Raw genomic sequence first — 21,811 nt, forward strand, 5'->3', positions numbered from 1 at the left:
CACCTAAACAACAAACAGTGTAGACAAGGTGCTGCACAAAACAACAACAAGCAGTGTAGACAAGGTGCTGCAAAGACTGAATGTGAAGCTAATTTGTATTGCAAGTAAGAATTAATCACCAGGAAGGAAGTAACTGCAAAGAAGTTCTGTTATAGAATATACCAGAATATATATGTCTCTCTTTGAGAGAATAATGTGTGGATGAGTTAAAACAGTTCATCTCAATAATGAAACTAACTAGTTTAAATCTCCTTATAAATAGACAATAGGGAAGTAAACTTGGTATTTTCAAGTAGGAGAGTTCTTATCAATAAGATTATTTTATCTTTGAATCACTTTGGGGGCTGGAAGGAGGGCTTATAGCATTTGCCTACAAAACCCAAAGACCCAGGCTCACTTTCCCAGAACCCACTTAAAGCCACATGTACAAGGCACATGTGTCTGGAGTTAGTTTGGAGTATCTAGAGGCCATTCTCTCTCTATGTGCCTCTCTCCTAAATAAATAAATAAAGGAATGAATTATCTTCCAGAACACTCTGCAGCTGGTAGCTCTGTGAAGTCATGTAATCTCTATAGATATCTGAGTGTAAACTTGAAATGTTGCATTAGAAACAGCCAGCTTTCCTGGTAGTGACAGAGCCACTTACATTTCTTAGTTGACTTTAGTCTGGGTTAAAACAAACTGAAATATAGCAAGACCAGACCAACTGGTCCTCCTACACACCTTCTTGTTTCCCTAACATTTTTGTTTACTTGTGTCCATGGCTCATAAACCCAGGGGCTGTTTCTTCTGGTAGTCTGATTACCCAACCTGCCCTTTGAGTTATCTGGGTTATTGTGGAGATAAAAGAAGAAATGAATTCTAGATATCTACACATAATACCATATTTAATAACTTACTACACAATTTTAACTGCTTCAGAATTTTTAGTACATAAATTAACAGTGAGTGGTAGAACAAACAATTTTAGCTCTGCACTACATAGGCTAGATTTGTGATTATTATAGTCTTTTTATGGTCTATTTTTTACTTATACTCTTCCAAATGGAAAAAAATATTGAATATAAGGAAATATTCCCCAAATGATAATTGGGCTATACACTGGATAACTACAGTGGCTCCTTAACTCCCCACCAATTTGATTGGGTCATTATTGAGATGTAAAACCATAAATGCTATTTAAGGGATAATTTAGATGCTTGAAAGTGTCCTTGTACAGCTATTATAAAATATGTGTATTGTAAGAAGAACAATATTTTCACAAGACTTATGATTGATGCCGTTTCCTTCAACCTGACTGACACTTTGTGCTCCTTGTCTGAGGTGGCTAGAATGATTGTTACTGTCTGCTAGAGTAGTATTTCACAAAGTGATGGTCTGATATAACTTCATGTCTTTTTAAATCTTGAAATGAGTAAATATACAAGTTATGCCCAAATTAGGATCATGAATCCTATACTGCAAGTCTTTGTGATTCAAATACTTTAAATAATTTTAAAAAATGTTAATGTATTTCTTTGTAATATTTTCAGGCTTTGGGTAATGTGAGAAAATTAAATTTTTAAGTTGATAATAAAACTTTAAAAATATTATCAAAATAAGCTTGAAGCATATATATGTATAATTTGTATATTTTAAATATTTTATATCCATTTAAAGTGTTACCACAAGGTTTTAAGTGTCCTTAATACATTGTTTTATACAACATGAGCCACTGATCTGCTGCATTGACTCAAAGGCTGGAATACTTTGAGTCAGATACAAAATTGTATAAAGCAAATCACTGAATGGTCTTGTATTAAATCTTGTGGGATTTGTATAAAGCAATAGACACCATGTGTGGTAAATATTAGATTAGCAGGAAGCACACTGAGCTGTAAAAGCACACAAGAGACACAAGTTGATTCAGGAAGCCACTGAGGAAGTCTTCAGGAAAAAAAAATGGGGAAAACCTGAAGGATATTTTCAGGATGTGTTCAACCTTTTCAAATAAAAATATATTTTTAAAATAAATTATTATAAACCGGGACTGGTGTAATAGACTACTAATTCTAGGTACGCAATAAAGCAGAGGCAGGAGGCTTGCCAAGTAAAAATTCCACTAGGCTACATAGAAAACTCAAGCATACCTTGAATAATTTAGCAAAAGCTTGTCTCAAAATAAAGATAATAAAAGGGCTAAAGATATAGATCAGAAGTAGTATGCTTCCTAGAAGGTTTAAGACCTTGTGTTCAATCCTCAGTACTGCAGTGCAAAAGAAAGATGATAATAATATATGTTAATTCATGTGTGATTTTTCTTTGTGGGGGTGGAATATTTGAGGCAGGGTCTCACTCTAGCCAAGGGTGGCCTCAAACTCATGTAGATCCTCCTACCTCTGCCTTCCAAATGGTGGGATTAAAGGCACGTGCCGGCTTTGATGTGTATTTCCTTTTTTTTTTTTTTTTTTTTTTTTGAGGTAGGGCTTGCTCTAGGACAGGCTGTCCTGGAATTCTCAGGCTGGCCTCAAACTCACAGTGATCCTTTTACCTCGACTTCCTGAGTGCTAGGATTAAAGACATGCATGTCATGTCCATGCTTGAGAAAGAGAGAGAGAGAGAGAGAGTATGAAATGGGACACTAGGGTCTCCAGCTGTTGTAAACAAACTTCAGACACATGCACCATTTTGTGCATATGGTTTTACTTTTTTTTTAACTTTTACTTTACTGGGGAATTGAATTCGGGCCATTAGGCTTTATGGGCAAGCACCTTAACCAGTGAGCAATCTGTCCAGCCCCTCTTTTGCTTTTTTTAATGCTCAACATGTATATTTAATAAATTACAAAAAGCTGAACATGGTAGTTCATATCTGTAATGCCAGTACTGAGAGGTTGATTCAGGAGAATCAGCTTGAACTTGAAGCCTGGACTATATAGAATATTCAAGGATAGTCTGGGCTATATTCTGAGGACACACACACACACATGTATACATACAGTGTGTGTAAACAATTATATAAAATTTTCATTTTAAAGGAAAAGTAAAGAAAATATCATACAGCTGAAGTGAATATTGATAAAGGCAGAGGGGCTTATTAACTTTCACACTAATTATAGCAACAACCTTCTACATATATATATGTGTGTGTGTGTGCATATATATATATATATATATATATATATACACATACATACACATATATGCATATATATATATATATATATACATACACATATATGCATATATATGTAGTTTTCAGTTCTACAGGTATTTTTGACAATTTCATTTCACTTGAATTTTCATAGCTTTCAAATGGATAAACACATTCTGATTCTTAAAATATCATTCCTCTGCTACAAGTAGTAAAGGTTTAACTGCAATGCTAGTACTAGGGGAGTCCCTAAAGCCATTAATTAACTTTGTCTGGGGCAGTTGTGTATATTTATTCATTTGCTTGCTTGTAGCTCCACTCAGCCAATCATGTTAATACATCTTTAATCACTTCTCTTGGAGAATCATACTCCAATGATGTACAGGTGTAATTCTCCAAAGAGCTGCTGTATCACCCTTATTTAGTGAAATCAAATTTGTGAGTTTATAGAGGTTATTTTCTAAAAATAGTCCCAGATTCATGCTTCTTATAATTAAATAAAAAATAGATAGCATCTGTTACTTGTACAAAAATGCATGTAAATTCAGCAAGATACAGATGACTAAACTACCTATAGACATAGCTTTAACCTATTCATTTGACAGTATAAAACCAAGTCTGATGGGGGCTAATAAGCCATGTCTCATTATTAGTCTCCTGCTATGGGGTATGATGTGTCATCCATGTCCCATGAATGGTTTCCTGTGAGGTAAGATATATGACCCATGTGCCATAAATGGCCTCCTACCTGTGGGTATGATGTGGCCATGTTCCATAAATGGTCCCCTGTAGATATGATGTGTGATCTTAACAGGATTCAATGCAAAAAGGACATTCTTTCATATGGGGATGTATTAGTTCAGAAATGTAGTGAAATGTTGTGACTAATGAACCAAACAATATGATAAGGTTATTTGTATTAAAATAATATGTACTCTTGCCATGTGTGGTGGTACAAAACCTTTAATCACAGCACTCAGGAGGCAGAGATAGGAGGGTCACTGTGAGTTTGAGGAGATTATAGAGTGAGTTAAGGTTAGCCTGGGCTAGAGTGTGATCCTGCCTCAAAAAGAAGTAGTCTTAATGATCAAGACAGTTGATCTCCTAAATAGCAAAAATATGTTGTGACAGGTTTATCAAAGTTAAACCAGTTACCATCTCAGTAATCAAATAGGGGGATATCAAGAGAATTTATAAAATAATGTAGAGACTCCATAAAAATGGAATAAAAGAGTCACATTCTTTTACTGCCATTTGAAAATTAAATATGTACATAACATATGTATCCTAATAGTCTTTGTGTGTGGGATTTGCTATTCAGTGAATTTTGAGCCACCCTCAACTCAATAATAATCAATAAAAAGTACAAGGTCTTTCCTCAGCCTTATCTTTTGAACTTATCAAGTCAAGCAGGTCCATTGAGTCCTGACCTTCATGCCTCCTTTTAGGGATTCCCAACCGCCTAAAGCATTCTCGCAGTTCTATCTGATCTGTCAACAGCTTTTAATACCAGCATTTTGGGGGATTCTGTTATCCTGTGAAATTTAATCTTACCTATTTAAGCTTGTAGAAAATACTGGAGGGAATTATTAACAGATTTTCCCTCATCTTCTTAGAAGATTGTGCTGAGTGATTGGCTGGTTTCCCTGAGGACCAGGGCTGAGAAGAGCTAGCTTGTCAGTAGCATCCTATTTAGCATGTATGCAAGGCCACAGGAGAGCCAGGGAAACATTCGGAGTCAGAATTACATCAATATGCTGATGATGACTCCCTATCTTCATTTCATCAAACCTATATCCTGTAGCATTAATGCTTTCTTAACTAAGATGGGACGTGCCTCCAAACAGCTCCCTGCTTATGGATCTAATTAGACTGCTGGAAAGTCATTGATGATACATTAGTGCAGTGGACCAGCAGCCTCAGCACCACCAGGGAACTTGTTAAAATGCAAATTCTCAGGCCCACCTTAGACCAACTCAATCAGAAACTCTGGGGATAGGGTTCAGCAGCCTGTCCTTAACAAGCTAGTGATTTTCATGCACCCTAAAATTCAAAAACCCCTGCACTGGAGGAACAGAGTGTATGTGCCATTGTAGTATCAACTGGGTAATGTCTCCTTCTAGTGTCATCAATTAAAATATATCTGGAGAAAATTTTATGTAGTTCTGCTTTTCCCTCTCTCAGGAAATAAGAACTGGGTTGCAATTTTAGACAAGTGTATGCTCCTGTGCTTATTGGTAAGGCAATTTATTCATCAACTAATCAGGTTATTTCCAAGTTTCACCTGAGTCCAAAATAGTTAGCTAATATACATATATGAGAAAAGCCCAAAAGGTCATGTTCTCCAATCTTCATTGAATTTAGGTAAATCAAGTGTGGTGGAAGCATGTGTGTGTTAAGGGTAGAAAAGCACAAAGGTTAAATTAGAAAAAAAGGAAAATAAAAGAGCAATTAGGTACAGTATATGTTAGTTAAATGTCTCAGAACACAAGCTTTCAAATCTCTAATCTTGAAGTAGATACATCATACTTGAACTTCACACCTCGACATTCTTCTTTCACTGGCATTATTATTATGGTACCTTGGGCTCATTTTTAAATTAATTTATTTGAGAGACAGAGAGACAGAAAGGGTGGGGAAGTATGGTTTGCCAGGGACTATTGACGCTGCAGGCAAACTCCCAGGCACATGTGCCATTTTGTGTGTGACTTTACATGTATGCTGGGGAATCAAACCCAGGCTAGAAGGCTTTGTAAGCAAGTGCCTTTAACCACTGAACATCTCCCCTAACCAACCTTGGACTCTTTTTTATACATAATCAACTAATCATTACAATGAATTAACACTGAAACCCTTATAAAAACTATAAACATGCAATTCTAAACACTATGAGCACTAAGGTTGAAATCTCTGCACATTTTGGTAATTCAGTACTTATTGGCCTTCTCCCATATTGTGGAATTTGTCCTGAAATTATCAGAAGAACCCTCAAAGGGCCACTGCTGTAACATTCATTTAACTTGGAAACCTTGGGTGCTATGTCCCTCCAGAAAGCCTTCATTCTACAATCATTTGTTGAATATTTTGTATGTGTCACTCTTGTGCTTTCACATAGGCCAGGTGAAAAAGTTTCTTTTTGTTTTTTAAAATTTTTTTTAATTTATTTATTTTTGTAAGCAAAGAGAGACAGAGAGAAAGAGAGAGAGGGAGAGGGAGAGGGAGAAAGAGAGAGAGAATGGGTGCACCAAGGCCTCCAGCTGCTGCAAATGAACTCTAGATGCATGTGCCACATCTGGCTTTAGGTAGGTACTGGAGAATCAAATCCTGGTTGTTAGGCTTTGCAGGCAAGTGCCTTAATTGCTGAGCCATCTCTCTAGCCCTCAAGCAGTTTTAAGGACATAAAAAGTTTTGGTTTCTTGGAAGGTAATAATAATGAAATATTTCTTTTTCTAGGTTTAGTAAGTACTAATAAACTCAAGTTCTACTGAACGTGATTGCAGAAATATTACTTTATCCAAAAGGACCACCATTTCCTCTCAGTATTCTAGCAACCATATTCTGTTCACTGAACTCTGGGCCTCTAGTAAACTATGCTTGGATTCTAGTCCTTGACTTCCTATATCCTGTTATGCTAATCAATAGTCTTCTTGTTTTTCTTCTTTGCATGTGTAGTATGTGTAGTGTGGTCTAGTGTGGTATCTTGGTGTATGTGTTGTATAGACACACATGCTCCGTGTGTGTGTGTGTGTGTGTGTGTGTGTGTGTGTGTGTGTGTGTGTGTGGAGGTCAAATGAGAATAGCTGGTTGTCCTCCTCTATCACTCATCCATGCATTTCTTTTAGATAAAGTCTCTCTCTGAACACAGAACTTGCATTTTCATGAGCCTCAGAGATTCCCCAGTCTCTGATCACCATAGTACTGAGGTTATAGTCATACATGGCCATGCCCAGATATATATGCAGGTTTGGGGAGGTTGAACTCAGGGAGACACAAGCCTTCTCAGGCCCTTGATCTTGTCTTATTAGCTGAGACATCTCAGCAGCCCATAGTCTACTTTTAAATTATCCCCTAACTAGTCTTCAGGCATACAACCCTACTTTCCCATAAGAAAAAAAAATGTACAGAGTAGGAATTTAAAAAAAAATGTAACTTAGATCATGGTGATTTTCTGGGGTACCTGATTCCACTGAGAGTAAGACCTCAAGCCATAAAAACCTAAAAGGCCTCACCCAGTTCTACATGCACTGCTTTCTTACCACAGCTGTAGCAACAGTGGCTTGTTTACTTGTTTCCAGAAGTCTGAGAGACTTCCTCCATCAAGAATTAACACACATTTAACTAGACCTACAGCATTTATTACTGGGTACCTGCCTTCTTCTTCTTCTCTCAGAGAGACCTTTCAGAGTATCCCTTTTAAGAGGGCAAATGATTCTTTTTGTACACTCTCCACATCCCAACACAAGCACACAAAGGCACACACACACACAATTATATTCTCATATTAATATTTTTAATAGAACTACCTTTTATTATATTATTTTTAAATATTCTGTTTGTTTGAGAGAGAAAGAAGAATAAAAGAGGGAGCCACCACTTACTTCTGCTCATACTTCCTAGTGGAAGATCATGATGCTAGAGTGTGTCAAGTAATTAATACTGACATTTGGGTCTGGAATGTCTCCCAAAGCTCACGCCTTGAAAGCTTGTTTGCCAGTTGACAGTGCTATTAGAAGGTGGGGACTAATTGGCTGAAACATGTCACTGAGAGGCATGCTTCCCAGTGACCATGAACTATTCAGTTTGCTCTGCCATATGCTTCTGCCATGATATGCTTGGCCACCAGAGGGACAAGTGATGGAGCCAAGTGGTCTGAAATTTTTGGAACAGCAATTTAAAATAAAGCATTTTGGGACTGGAGAGATGGCTTAGTTGTTAAGCACTTGCCTGTGAGGCCTAAGGACCTTGGTTAAAGGCTTATTCCCCAGTACCCACATAAGCCTGATACACAAGGGGGCACATGCATCTGGAGTTCATTTGCAGTGGCTGGAGGCCCTTATGCTCCCATTCTCTCTCTCTCTCTCTTTCTCTCTCTCTCTCTGACTGTTGCTCTCAAATAAATAAGATAAACAAAAAATTAAAATAAAGCATTTCTACTTGAAGTTGTTTACCTCAGCTATTTTTTTCACCACAATTGAAAGCCAACATTCATTACAATCTTCTATGACCAATTCTTAATCTTCTACTTCCAACCCTCAAGGATCAGCCGTTTGTAATCAAAGTTCTTCTGATATAGTATCCGGATGAAAAAAATTTATTTTTTTGAACTAAAATATTTAGTTCAAAATACATTATACAATCCATTTTATTTTCCAAGTCCTGTGCTTTGCACAGTGATATAAAAATATGTAAAATTATCTTATATCCTCTTTTAACTTGCATACATCACTTATATCTACTGTAGCTGCTTGGATTTGTAAAATGACATGTGACATTAGTTAATGCCTTTTAAAAGTGCATGCCAGAAGCAGTTATTATAACACCAAGTTGGAGTTTGGGGAAAAATCCTCCCGCAAAATTTAAAAGGGCAGATTAGATGGAGTCAAGCCCAGAGAATAAAAGTGACATTTGAAAGCCAGCCATGAACCTGTGGTGACTCTGATAATTTTGTGAGATTAATTTGTACTGTGGATAATTTGCATGTGACAAATTACTTACTGACTACAGTTATAATTCTCACCTGGTACAGAAACTCCCAACATGTTCAGGTCTTGTGGAGTAAATCAAATTCAGACTACTGATTTCAATAAAACAAGTAATTTATCATTCTATAAATATAGTTGGCTCTTGTTCTCCAAACTCATATGATATATCACACATCACCTTTCTCTAATAGCATTAAAATTTGAGAGGTCCATGGTGTAAGGAACCAGCTGAGGCTTCACTTAAGACTAGTCACCCATCCTCCATCAGAATGATATGATTTTAAGTCTGTTAGCTTTAGTAACTTAATGGATTATTAAACCTGAACAGAGCTGACATTAGAGCTCTTAAAAATGCTATCTTGTCACTCTGTTTGTTGCACAGCAGAATTAACTGAAGCAAATGTGATGAGGGTGTGTCTACAAATGCACACGCATGTCAATGTGTAAGTTTGACTTTTGAAATATCTTGAGTATCTCTAATTAAAACATTAACCTAAGATCCATGCACTTTGCAAAAATTCTCAATTGTTCAATTTATAGAACTTAGCCCATCCAGCTATTGCTAGACATTAACACTGCCACAAAGAAGGACCTGTGTTTTGACCAAAATAAATGTCTCATTTTATCCAAATCAGTATTAAAAACTGCATGAATGAGAGTAAACAATTAGATATAACATTGAATTTTTTTTTTAAATTTGCATTTGACAATTTCAACAGCAGGCTAACAATTCCAATTAGGAGACTGCCTATTAAGTTTCATCTCCTAAAGTCTGTTGGAGTCCAACTCCATGTTTTCTGACGGTTCTGTTTTACCTCCTCCGGGACCGCTCTAATATTAACAAAGCCCTTTCTGAAGGCGATGAACACGCGGCGGGCTCCACATCGCAGGGCGGAGGTGGCGCAGTCAAAGGCAGTGTCTCCGGCGCCGAGTACAATCACGGCTCCCCGTATCGACGGCAATGGAGAGTGACAGGCGCACATTCCTGAATGATGAAAGAAAACCCCATTTTCAAGTAGAGAAACCATTTCTGCATGACAGCTCAAAAGATACTTGTACTCAAAGCAGTGTAAAATTGCATCTTGCGGTTTTCCAGGATGGAGTGTCACTATCAAATCATTCTGCTTCATTGAAAGACAGTTTTATTCCCATTTTAAAAATATGCTCATATATGTAATTTCATACTCAGTACCTTTAACTTCCTTTTTTTTTTTTTCCTTCTAGAAGGTTTGCTGTGACACATTTTGAAACATTTAGGTCATAATCAACTGGAATGAATCAATTAAAATTGCCTTTATCAAAGACTTGACTTTTAAAAATATTTTCATTATTTAAATTTTTAGAGGGAAAAATGTGACCCTGGTGGTTTGGGTCAATAAACTGCAGAATTTCATTAAAATATTTTATTTAGACATAATCTTTTATAAGTTCTAACATATGACTCTACTACATATTTCATTGAGTAAATGTAAAATTAACATGTTGAATAAATGTCCTTAATGTCATTCAAGAGTTTCTGAAAAGTCCATTCTAGAAATGGCTAAAATAAAACCCTACTTTAAATGTTTCTCTGGCTTTGTCTGTGAGATTAGGCAATGAAAGGAATATGACTCTATTTCCAAGGTCATGTATAGGAATTGATATCCTTACATGAAGCTCTATGTAAGAAAAGAAAAATGTAAATGAAAAGGAAAAAGGGAATTATGGTGTTCTCTCTGTATTAGATATCACTATATTATCAGAACAAATAAAACTACTGACAAGGTGAATTACTATAATTTTTGAAATGATTCCACAGATAGAATAGACCTATAATCTCCATGTGTCATCATTTTGTTTGGAAGACTTTTGCTATGAGATTAGACTCTGGCTCTGATCTTCCTAGGCAGGACCACAGAGACATAGTCTTCAGCCCTGCAGAGGGGAAGCAGAAATGCCAGGCATCGTTATTTATTAATATTCACAAATAGATTTAAGTTAGGAACTTTCTTGCCTTTTAAATTTTATGAGGAAAAAAAAAAAAAAACAAGTTCTTACCATTCCCACAAGTAACTAGAAATAGTACTAGCTATAGTGTATTTATTTAAGAAACATTTAAAAGATTTAGATTTTCTGGCTTTTGAAAAAAATACTGCAGTTTTTATCAGTAAGACAAGGACACTAATTGAGCCAGAGCATGACAGAGTCTTCCTCCAGGTTGCTCTTCACGGGCTACATGAAATGATGGGGTGTCTATCAAACTGTCTTACTTTAACTGCCTGAAATTACTGCTCAAGAAAAGACCTTGATCTTTCTGCCTGTGTGGACAGAAATCATGTCAGATATATGAAGATTCATCCTGTTTTAAAATAGTTCCCAAAGTGAAGATTCTGCCATTTCTCTTAAGAACATCTTCCAATGTGTTCCAAAGCTTATTTTTTTTATTTTCAGATAACTTTTCATATTGCACTTCAGACCTACATTTAATACAATGAAAAATCTTTATCATAATTCTCTCTTAGAAGAACAGACAGATAATTCTGGGAAACTTCCATATTAGACTTTAATTATTTTACAATAATGCTGTTTGTTCAATGATCTAGATAAAAATGAACAACATCATATTTGGTTTGAACTCAATGTACATTTAATATAAAAAAGATATATAGATGGTATTGAGAACAGAAAATAGTAGGTTTTACCTGCTTTACTGCTTTTGGCTACAAGTGGCAAAAAATCTTTGGACGTATAAAACCCATGGTCCTGTGTTAGGCCTTGGAAGATATTTTCTTTTTTGGGTTCTGGCAAACCTAGTTAATAAAATTTTTAAAAATGACATTAGCAAGAACTTTTCAAAGTGGATATTACAAATGGAAAACATTTTTATTTTTGAGATGATGTGACTATTAGAGGAAAAAATCTAGTAGCACATTAAAATGAAATGTATATACAAAAACTTTCTAAACCGCATACCATACCCTTAACAGATTTATACATCTGCATATGGATATGTATATATGGAGAGAGAGAGAGAAATATCATATATAGGTACATAGAAACAATATATAGTATTAAGTGAAATATCAGCTTATGTTCTTTCCTTATAAATCAAAAGAAGGTCTGGGGGATATAAACTACTACATTCTAAAAACCCATAACAAATCTAAGAGAAAACATGGATACATTTTTATCTAATTCCAGGCCAAGATGATCATTTTTAGAAAAAAAAAATGGAGGAAAAAAATCATGAAGAAAAAAAAATATTGTACCACCTATAAAAATTCATCCATTAATGAATTAAAAGGAAAATGGTTAAACATGAATATAGTTTATGAATGATTTCTTAATGCTACAAAGTAGTTTCATAGTATTAACAAGCAAACATTAACTTTCTAGTATATACATCAATAAGAAAAACATTAATTTTTAGTAGATGCATAAAGAATAATGAAACTCTAAGGAAATAATTGTAAGTAGCTTTTAAGTAATGAAAATATTAACTGCATTAGTGGTTAAAGAATATAAATTTTAGAAGTAGGTATTTCACATCAAAAGAAAAGGATCAAAAACAGTAAGCTATCTAGTGGGGTAAATACAACTTCACAGACTTAGCAATGCCCACTGTTGCTCTATTTCTTATAAAAATATTTTTTTTCCTACAGAAATAGAAACACATGCAAGCAGAGATTTAATCAATGCAAACATGAAAATAAAGAAAAAGATGAATGCATGCTGGAAATTTAAGTCCATGAATAAGTGAGTTTTATGTTCATTAAATTAGTTTTTGAAAAAGAATAGGACAAAATATATGTTAAAATTACTATTTTAAAACGTGTTTTTAAAGAGATTTTATTTATTTATTTATTGGAGAGGGGGGAAGGGGAGAGAGAGAGAGAGAGAATGAAAATGGGCACACCAGGGCTTCCAGCCACTGCATATGAACTCTAGATTCATGTGCCACATGGTACCTCTGGCTTGTGGGTAGTAGGGAATTGAACCTTTGTCCTTAGCCTTTTCAGGCAAGCAACTTACCCACTAAGCCATCTCTCCAGCCCTAAAACATGTTTTTGATGACATTTAAGACCCAGAATTCAGTGAGATGGCAGGATACCAATCCTCTGTATACCATAATTCCAATATTATAAATATGAATGTATAAACTATGCAATGCAAACACTGATCATGACAGTGGGTTTATTGTTATTCAATTTCTTAGTATTTTTTTATTTGAAATCTTTTATGACATGCATTCATAATCTATATAATTAGGAAATGAATGCCAAATTGTTGAAACCAATTCAGATTTCTTATTTTTATTTACTTGGTAGGAAAGAAGATGCTGGGGGAAGGGGGGAATGGGCACATCTAGCCACTGTAAATGAACTCCAGATGTATGTGTCATCACTGTGATCAGTTTGTTTTCAAAGGATAAATAAAGCAAATGTTTTAGTGATTTTTGGGTTCTAGGAAAGGAGAAATAATTCATCTCAGTTTTATAGACAAAGAAATATGTGGTTTAATTTTATATATTTTCTAATATTCTATAAATAGTTCATTCTGTGGAGATAGAAAGTCATGAAAGATAAGGTAGGTGTTATATCTGATCAAAAGGCTGGGAGTTCTTGAAGATGTCTATAACCAGAAATAAAGCACTACTGTCTATTGAAATAAAACTATTTCTTTTGGGTACAGCATCCAAAAACATTTGCTGATAGGTTTATTTTTATGACTTCTTGCTTTTAAATTTTAATTAAGTAGGAATAGTAGGCAAGTGTTTAGACTTGTCTTTTCATTGGTTTTTCTCTGTAAGGAATGAAGATAAGACCTACCATTTTCTGACTAAAGGGCTATCCCTTAAATATGCTGGAAGTGTAGACATTATTACACAATGGTGTAGTGGTTTACATTTCTCTTAGAAAACCTGGTGGAGGAGTCCCCTGAAAATGTAGAATATGGGGCTAGGATATGGCTCAGTGTTTAAAGGTGCTTATAACAAAGACTGACAGCCTTGGTTCAACCCCCTGACAGTCAGGTAAAGTCGGATGCAAAGCAGTCTGTACATCTGAGAGAGGCAGGACAATCCAAAGCTCACCAGCCAGCCACTCTGTTGCTTCTTGGCAGTCTGACAGTTCATTTGCAGCAGCACGAGACCCTGTCTCAAAGAAGGTACAGCACGGAAAATGCAAGTTGACCTGCATGTGTACCATGGCAACTGCACCCCCCCCCACACACAAAATAAACAAGTAAATTTAAAAATGTAAAATATTTACTTTCAGACTGCAATGAGAGAACTCGGAAAGTTGTCTGTACTTTAGCCTACACTTGATTAGTCAAACCAACACTGACTTTTGCTATGTTAGAATTTCAAGGAACAACTAAATTGCCCATCTCCTTAACTATAACACGGAGCTGGCACTTTCTTTCTATACCACTTCATTTGCATGTTAAAGTCCTAAGCAAGAAAATAAGTGCCTTGAAGTATGATATGATAAGCACACACTTGTAAGGCAGACCAGAAACAGCAAAGGGAAGGTCAAAGCTGGAGAGATTTCCCAGACACTGGCAACAAAGTCAGAAATCCTTCCTTTACCGGCTCCTAGACTGAGAGTTGGCAAGACTTGCCATGGTTGAGGGAGAGAAGGAGATATACTTCTATAATAACTTTCTGTATCAACCTCTAAGATAACTGTTACTTAGTAAAATGCAAGACAACTTTAAGTAAAAATACCCTCAAAGATGACCTTTTATTTCTTGCAAGGATGTTTCATGAGAAAAAAATGCTTTCATAAAATAAATTTATTTCATGTTTTTTTTTTTCACACTTGGGTCTAGACCCTAGCAGACATTTAATGTCTGTGTGTGTATATTCCATTCTGCATTTGTCATTGTCATGGATTGAATATTTACTGGATCAGTCTCCCTATAAATGTTTGAATATACTGGCTACATATTCTGAGCTACAGATATTTGCTTAAGTAGATGAAATAATGAGCCAGCAAATAAACAGTGTCTATCTGAACTCGATATGATCAGGTTAATGTAGTCTTTATTCCCTCTCAGGTGACAGATCATCGTTATGCCCTGGTAAAGTGTTGCAGAACTCTTCCCATGCACACTTTGGAAGAACAGCATACATAACGCTATGAGAAGACTCCTATGCATTGGAGTAAGTTCCTCCTCATCCACTCACCAACCCTGTGGTACATGGTACGTTCCTCCTTTCATGAGATTTATGAGTCAAACTAGCTATGTGACAGTTACAGTTATTCACTCATATACAAATGTAGGTATTGCTATGGAAACATTTTTAAAATGTGGCTTCAATATATATGGTGACCTTACTTAAAGATTATTTTAATAGTGTGGTGTGCATTGTCCAATCAGCCAAAGGCCTTATCAAAACAGGTTTGCCTAAGAATGAAGAAATGCTATTGTTTATTTATTTGAAAGTGAGAGAGAAAGAAAGAGAGAGAGAAGAGAAGGAAAGGATGCAGGCATGTCTGGGCCTCTGGTCCCTGCAAATGTACTCGGCTCATGCACTACTTGTGTACCTCACGGTACTTGGGTGCTCGGTAACTGTGCCCTGGCCATAAGGCTTAATAAACAAGAGCCTTTAACTGCTGAACCATTTCTTCAAGTGTAAGAAAACTTTTATAACTAATATCATCTCCTACCTGAACAATCTAGGATTTTGATTTGGATTTTTGAGTTTTCATATCTCAAGCATATAGTAGCAAATTTCCTAAAATAAGTTATCTATCATCTATTATCTATCTATCTATCATTTATCATCTATCTATTATCTATCTATCATCACCTATCTATCCATCTCCCTGTCTATTCACCTATTGCTCTGTTTTTCCAGAGATCTCTGAACTTGAGTTCCTAACTCACTGTACTATTCTCCACTATTTCTAACTGAAATATGCATCTGGAGTTTGTTGGCAGTGGTTGGAAGCCCTAATATGCCTATTCATTCATTCTGTCTGTCTGTCTGTCTGTCTGTCTGTCTGTCTGTCTGTCTGTCTCTCTCTCTCTCTCTCTCTCTCTCTCTCTCTCCAGATGCATTTCTAACTGAAACAAATGATTATAGTACTTCGTTGGATGCAAAATTTAAAAATCATATATATACATGTGTATATTTGTTACTGATACCTGCATATAATGGATGATCAGTGAGCCTAAGCTGTTAAGATATGATTATTTATCTGGGGTTTCTAAATTCTTTCAAACTTCACATATCCTAGCCAGGGATGAATAAAGTTTTTTAAAAAAAGCAAAGTATTAAATCTTGGAAAATTTGAGAAAAGTTCTACATGAAAAAAAATCAAGGCAACTTTAAGTGAAATATGAAAGGTAAATGAAACTTGCAAATCTCTGTCAAAGAAGCCTTACCTGGGAGTCAATGGTATATTGATAAATAAGGTATCTGTCTATACAAGAATGCTTTCAACATGACAGAGAAATGCCTTTTTAATTCACCTTTCAGTAGGAAGAAGACAGTTTATGAATAAAGAGGGACAAAGATTTAACTAACCAAACAGTTCATGTGGCACATTAATGATATTGCCTTTCTAGGAGACCTCGTAGAATCATTCTTCCCTAGAACAGTTACCAGAGGTTTGGTTACTATAGTGTGCATTATGTAAAGTGACGCCTCCATCAGGTATTTTATTTATTTATCTATTTAAGAGAGAAAATGAGGCAGAGAGAGAGAGAGAGAGACAGAGAGACAGTCAGACAGACAGACAGAATGAATGAATGAATGAATGAATGAATAGGCATATTAGGGCCTCCAACCACTGCCAACAAACTCCAGATGCATATCTCATCTTGTGCCTCTGGCTTACATGGGTACTGGGGAACAGAACCTGGGTCCTTAGGCTCTGCAGGCAAGCACTTTAACCACCAATCAATTTCTCCAGGCCCCCAAATGGTAATTTTTAAGTTCTCCATTTATTCCTAGATCCAAAAATCCATTTAATATGTTGTCTTCAAATAGAGGACATATCAGATATTTAGCTGATAAAAACAGATGCTACACTTGACCTTAACCAAAAGGCTGAGAAGCAATAACCTTATTATACAAAATTTTATTTAACATGTATTGACTAGAGACACTACTTTGAATGCCTGTTAGGTAGCTCATATGGCTATACAGTGTATACTTTACCAAAGTGCTGCTATTTTCATGTGTATTGTTATATTTAACACTTGTATTAATGTGATGTAACAGTGACATCCAAATTAATCATTCTGCTTACATGCCTTCAAAGTTCCTGTGGAGTTGTAGCTGTGTGCATACTGTATAGAGTATTACAGGAGCCAGCTTCCAATCTGTTATATAGAAAAGATGGGCCACTCCTCTTGGTCTGCTTGTCTTATATTATTATGTTTTGCCAGCAAAATTCCTTTCTGAAATACTTTTTCTTCTCAATGTGTCCCTCTTGGGTATCTGCTGGTTATTTTTCAATATTTGTTATTCTTTGAAATAAAAATATTGCTGCTTTGTTTCCATAATACCTCCCTCTGGAGCAGCTACAGAATAAATAACAGCAGTGTACACAGCAAACTTACTCCTTGTGCTCACATCAAGTTCTGTGCAACTTCAATTAACATTAACACGATACTAAATATTCTGTTACATCTTATCACCAAGCAATAACGAAAGAACAAACTTTTCTTTGTTTTTGTTTTTTTTTTTTTTTTTTTGGTTTTTTGAGGTAGGATCTTACTCTAGCCCAGGCTGACCTGGAATTCACTATGGAGTCTCAGGGTGGTCTCACACTCATGGCAATCCTTCTACCTCTGCCTCCCGAGTGCTGGGATTAAAGGCGTGTGCCACCACGCCCGACTGGAAGAACAAACTTTTAAGACTTAGTCTTCATAGCTGTGAGCTGTGTTCAGTTGTGTTTAAGAATTTACGCAGCGGGCTGGAGAGATGGCTTAGCGGTTAAGCGCTTGCCTGTGAAGCCTAAGGACCCCGGTTCGAGGCTCGGTTCTCCAGGTCCCACATTAGCCAGATGCACAAGGGGGCGTACGCGTCTGGAGTTCGTTTGCAGAGGCTGGAAGCCCTGGCGCGTCCATTCTCTCTCTCCCTCTATCTGTCTTTCTCTCTGTGTCTGTCACTCTCAAATAAATAAATAAATAAAATTAAAAAAAAAAAAAAGAATTTACGCAGCTTTTGGCCTATTTGTGTTACTTCATTGGGTCATTTGGTCAGTGTTAATAGAAATGGAACTGAGCATGCATCTATGTGATGCCTCTTGTTTCTTGAAGGTTTCCAACTGACTGACAGCTAAGCCATGGTAGGAAAGACATTCATGATATAGACTTGTCTTTGGAGAGTATATCCCACATCCCACAGAAGAACAGAACCACGGAGAACTGTGTCAGGTTCCTGGCACAGCGTGCAGCTTACAGAAATAGGTGGTGCTCAAGGGAACTAGTGCTTTCCACAGGCACTTCAGGTTGTTATGTCATACAAGTTCTTTTCCTAAACCAACATTTTAGTAGAGAGATACAACAAAATGGGTTACGTCACCACCCTCACATTGAAAAGGTAAGAATAATGAAATGTAATTGATGTCACATGTCATGAGAAAAAAACCTTGTATCTGAGATCTTTCAGTTTTCTTTTTTAACATATAATATTTGTATTTTCATGGAATACAGTGGTATAGCTAGTGAAGATTTTTTCCCATTCTGTGGCTAGTCTGTTGGCTCTGTTTTTGCTAGGTTTGTCTTTGGAAAAGCTTTTTACCTTCCTGAGACCCCACTGGTTGTGTGATTATTTAATATTCTGGGCTATTGGGGTATTGTTCGGAAGCTCTTTCCCCACTGCTGTATTATAGAGAGTTCCTCCATTTTTTCATCCAGTACTTTGAGAGTTTCACTGAGTCAAAACCCAGCATAAAGAAGAATGAGAGAGGTAGAGAAGGGGGAAGGAGAATGAAGAAAGACAGGCAATGGTGCTGAAGTAAGAAGAAAATTAAAAACATATTGATTAAACAGAGATTCAGGCCAAGAGGCAATAAGCTGACTTCTACCTATCTTCATAAAAGAAAAGCCACACAACAATTTCTTTCTTTCAATTAATTAATTTATTTAATTTGAATATTTTTTTTCTTTATTAATTAGAAACTATGTGGACACATATATTGGTACCATCGTTTCTCTTTTCCCTGCCCCCAGTCCACTGAGGGCCCTTCTTAGTGGGATTACTGGTATTCACCATGGAGTTATGGGTCTCGAGTTGTGAAAACAGCAATAGTCAATCATTGGTGGCGGGTGGATGCTTCTGGATATTTCCTCCCACCCTGTGGCATTCTTCCCACCCACTCTTTTGCAAAATTCTGGGAGCCTTAGTGTGCGCTTTAAGTCTACTTTAGTGTTGCCATGTCAGTGGCTTCTGAATTTCTGCTTTGGTGCATTCTGGGTAGCCTCACTGTCTGCCTCCATGTCCCTGGTGCAGGTTGTCAGCAGCAGTGCGGTTGCTCATCTCGTCAGTTCCTTTGTGGCTTCACCTGGGCCCGAGCTGCTGTGTGAGGGGTGGTTCATTTGCTGACAGGGAGTCAGCCACCTATTCTTGTCTTGCTGAGAGATTTGATCTTTATTTTTTAAAGGTTTTATTCAATTTTAATTTTTTTATTAACAACTTCCATGATTACAAAAAATACCCCATGGTAATACCCTCACTTCTCCCGCTTACCCCATTGAAACTCCATTCTCCATCATACCCCCTCCCCATCTCAATCAGTCTCTCTTTTACTTTTGATGTCATGACCTTTTCCTCCTCTTATGATGATCTTATGCAGGTGTCAGTCTGATAGATTTGATCTTTGACAAAGGAGACAACTGTGTACACTGGAGAAAAGACAGCTTCTTCAACAAATGGTGCTGGACAAATTGGATGAATGCAGGTAGGAAAAAGAAACTAGACCCACTCATCTCACTATACATAAAAACCAACTCCAAATGGATTAAAGACCTAAATATAAGACGTGAAACTCTCAAAGTACTGGATGAAAAAATGGGGGAACTCTCTATAATATAGCAGTGGGGAAAGAGCTTCCGAACAATACCCCAATAGCCCAGAATATTAAATAATCACACAACCAGTGGGGTCTCAGGAAGGTAAAAAGCTTTTCCACAGACAAACCTAGCAAAAACAGAGCCAACAGACTAGCCACAGAATGGGAAAAAATCTTCACCAGCTATACCACTGACAGAGGGCTAGTATCTAGGATCTACAAAGAACTCAAAAAAAAAAAAAAAACCAACCTATGCATTAAAAAATTAAACAATCCACTCAAGAAATAGGACAAAAAACTGAATAGGGAATTCTCAATGGAAGAAATGCAAAGGGCTAATACTCAAGAAAATTTTCAACATCCTTAACTATCAGAGAAATGAAAATTAAAACAACTATTAGGGGCTGGGGAGATGGCTTGTCAGTTAAGGCTCTTGCCTGCAAAGCCAAAGAACCCAGGTTTGTTTCTCAAGTATCTACGTAGGACAGATGCACAAGGTGGCACATGCATCTGGTGTTCATTTACAGTGGCTACAGGCCTTGGTGCACTTATTCTCTCTCCCTCTCCCTCTCCCTCCCTCCCTCTCTCTCTCTCTCTCTCTCTCTCTCTCTCTCTCTCTGTGTGTGTGTGTGTGTGTGTGTGTGTCTGTCTCTCTTCCTCTTCCTCTCTCTACCTCTCAGATAAATAAATAAATACATATATACATACATAAATACATAACAACTATGAAATTCCACCTTACTCTAGAAAGGATGGCAATCACTGAAAAAGTCAAATGATGGTAAATGTTGGCAAGGATGTGGGGAAAGTGGAACTCTCATCATTGCTGATGAGAATGCAAACTTGTACAACCACTATGGAAATAAATATAGAGACTACTGAAAAGATGAAAATAGAGTTACCAACTAATCCAACCATCCCTATACTGGGCATTTACCCTAAATGTTCCACTCTTCACTGCAAAGATATTTGCTCAACCATGTTTATAGCTGTTCAATTCACAATATCTAGGAACTGAAATCAACCCAGATGCCCATTGTTTGATGAATTGATAGTGGAGATGTGGTACATATACACAGTTGGATTCTACTCAACAGTAAGGAAACATTATACACTGAAACTTGTAGGAAAACAGAGACATGGAACAGATCACACTAAGCAAACTCATACAAGCACAGAAAAAAAAACAAAAAAACAAAAACAAAAACAAATGCCACTGGTTCTCCTTCATCTCTGGTTCCTATACTGGAACAGCATGAGATGCAAGCATACCATACCTGGTAAGAATATCAAGGGACAAATAAGAGGGCTAGAAGGGTTTGGGGAGAGGGGGATGGGAAGGTGGGAAAAATATACACAAAACCAAATCCCAAAATTAATTCGTACCATAGAAACCTTCCTCCTGGATAGTAGACTAAAAGTTATGACCCTCAATAGGAACATAGTGGTAAGAAGGGGCCTGCATGAAAGAGGGTTAGATGAAGCCTAACTTTAAAATGTTTATCCCTGGCTTGTAACTCCCAGTACTAGAAATTGGTTTCAACTCACATTGAGCTGTTAGTAGGAGGTCCCTGAAATAAGACAGCCTATCTGAAATTAAAGGTAAGGCCCTCTTGCTAAAGACACAACATGCTGTCAACACAGAAAACTGAGAAACCCAGCTGAATTTGGAAGGAAGCCAGCTTCCAGATGGTTAGCCCATATACTGTTGAAAAGTGCTTCATGAGCTGCCAGGGAGAAAATAGCTAACAATTTCATTAGCAAGTAGGGGACACTGCTATATAAAATCAAACAGCCCGACAAAATGCAGACACCTGTGAAATAGTGGCACATAGCCTAGCTGGTTAACCAATGGTATCCTTATTGGTTAAGGGATCCACTAAGGAGAGAGAAACCCATAACTGGAACGGGGAACCAAGTCAGAATCCTATGGAGATTAGGATCACAGCCTCCAATAAGAAGCT

The 21,811-nt window shown here is 36.7% G+C and overlaps 1 protein-coding gene and 1 pseudogene across 2 annotated transcripts in view; both read right to left on the bottom strand.

Moving 5' to 3' along the window:
* The window catches only part of Dpyd (dihydropyrimidine dehydrogenase), a 1,202,971-nt gene that overhangs the window by 568,480 nt on the left and 612,680 nt on the right, over positions 1 to 21,811 (bottom strand). For both annotated transcript variants that reach the window (XM_045137960.1, XM_045137961.1), the window contains 2 exons: positions 11,517 to 11,624; positions 9,651 to 9,820 (listed from right to left, as the gene is read on the bottom strand). In XM_045137960.1, coding sequence (XP_044993895.1) covers positions 9,651 to 9,820; positions 11,517 to 11,624 — 278 coding nt within the window. The remainder of the gene's footprint in view (positions 1 to 9,650; positions 9,821 to 11,516; positions 11,625 to 21,811) is intronic.
* LOC123456181 lies at positions 16,758 to 16,888 on the bottom strand (annotated as a pseudogene).

This window comes from Jaculus jaculus, chromosome 19, assembly GCF_020740685.1.
Source record: "Jaculus jaculus isolate mJacJac1 chromosome 19, mJacJac1.mat.Y.cur, whole genome shotgun sequence".
NCBI lineage: Eukaryota > Metazoa > Chordata > Mammalia > Rodentia > Dipodidae > Jaculus > Jaculus jaculus.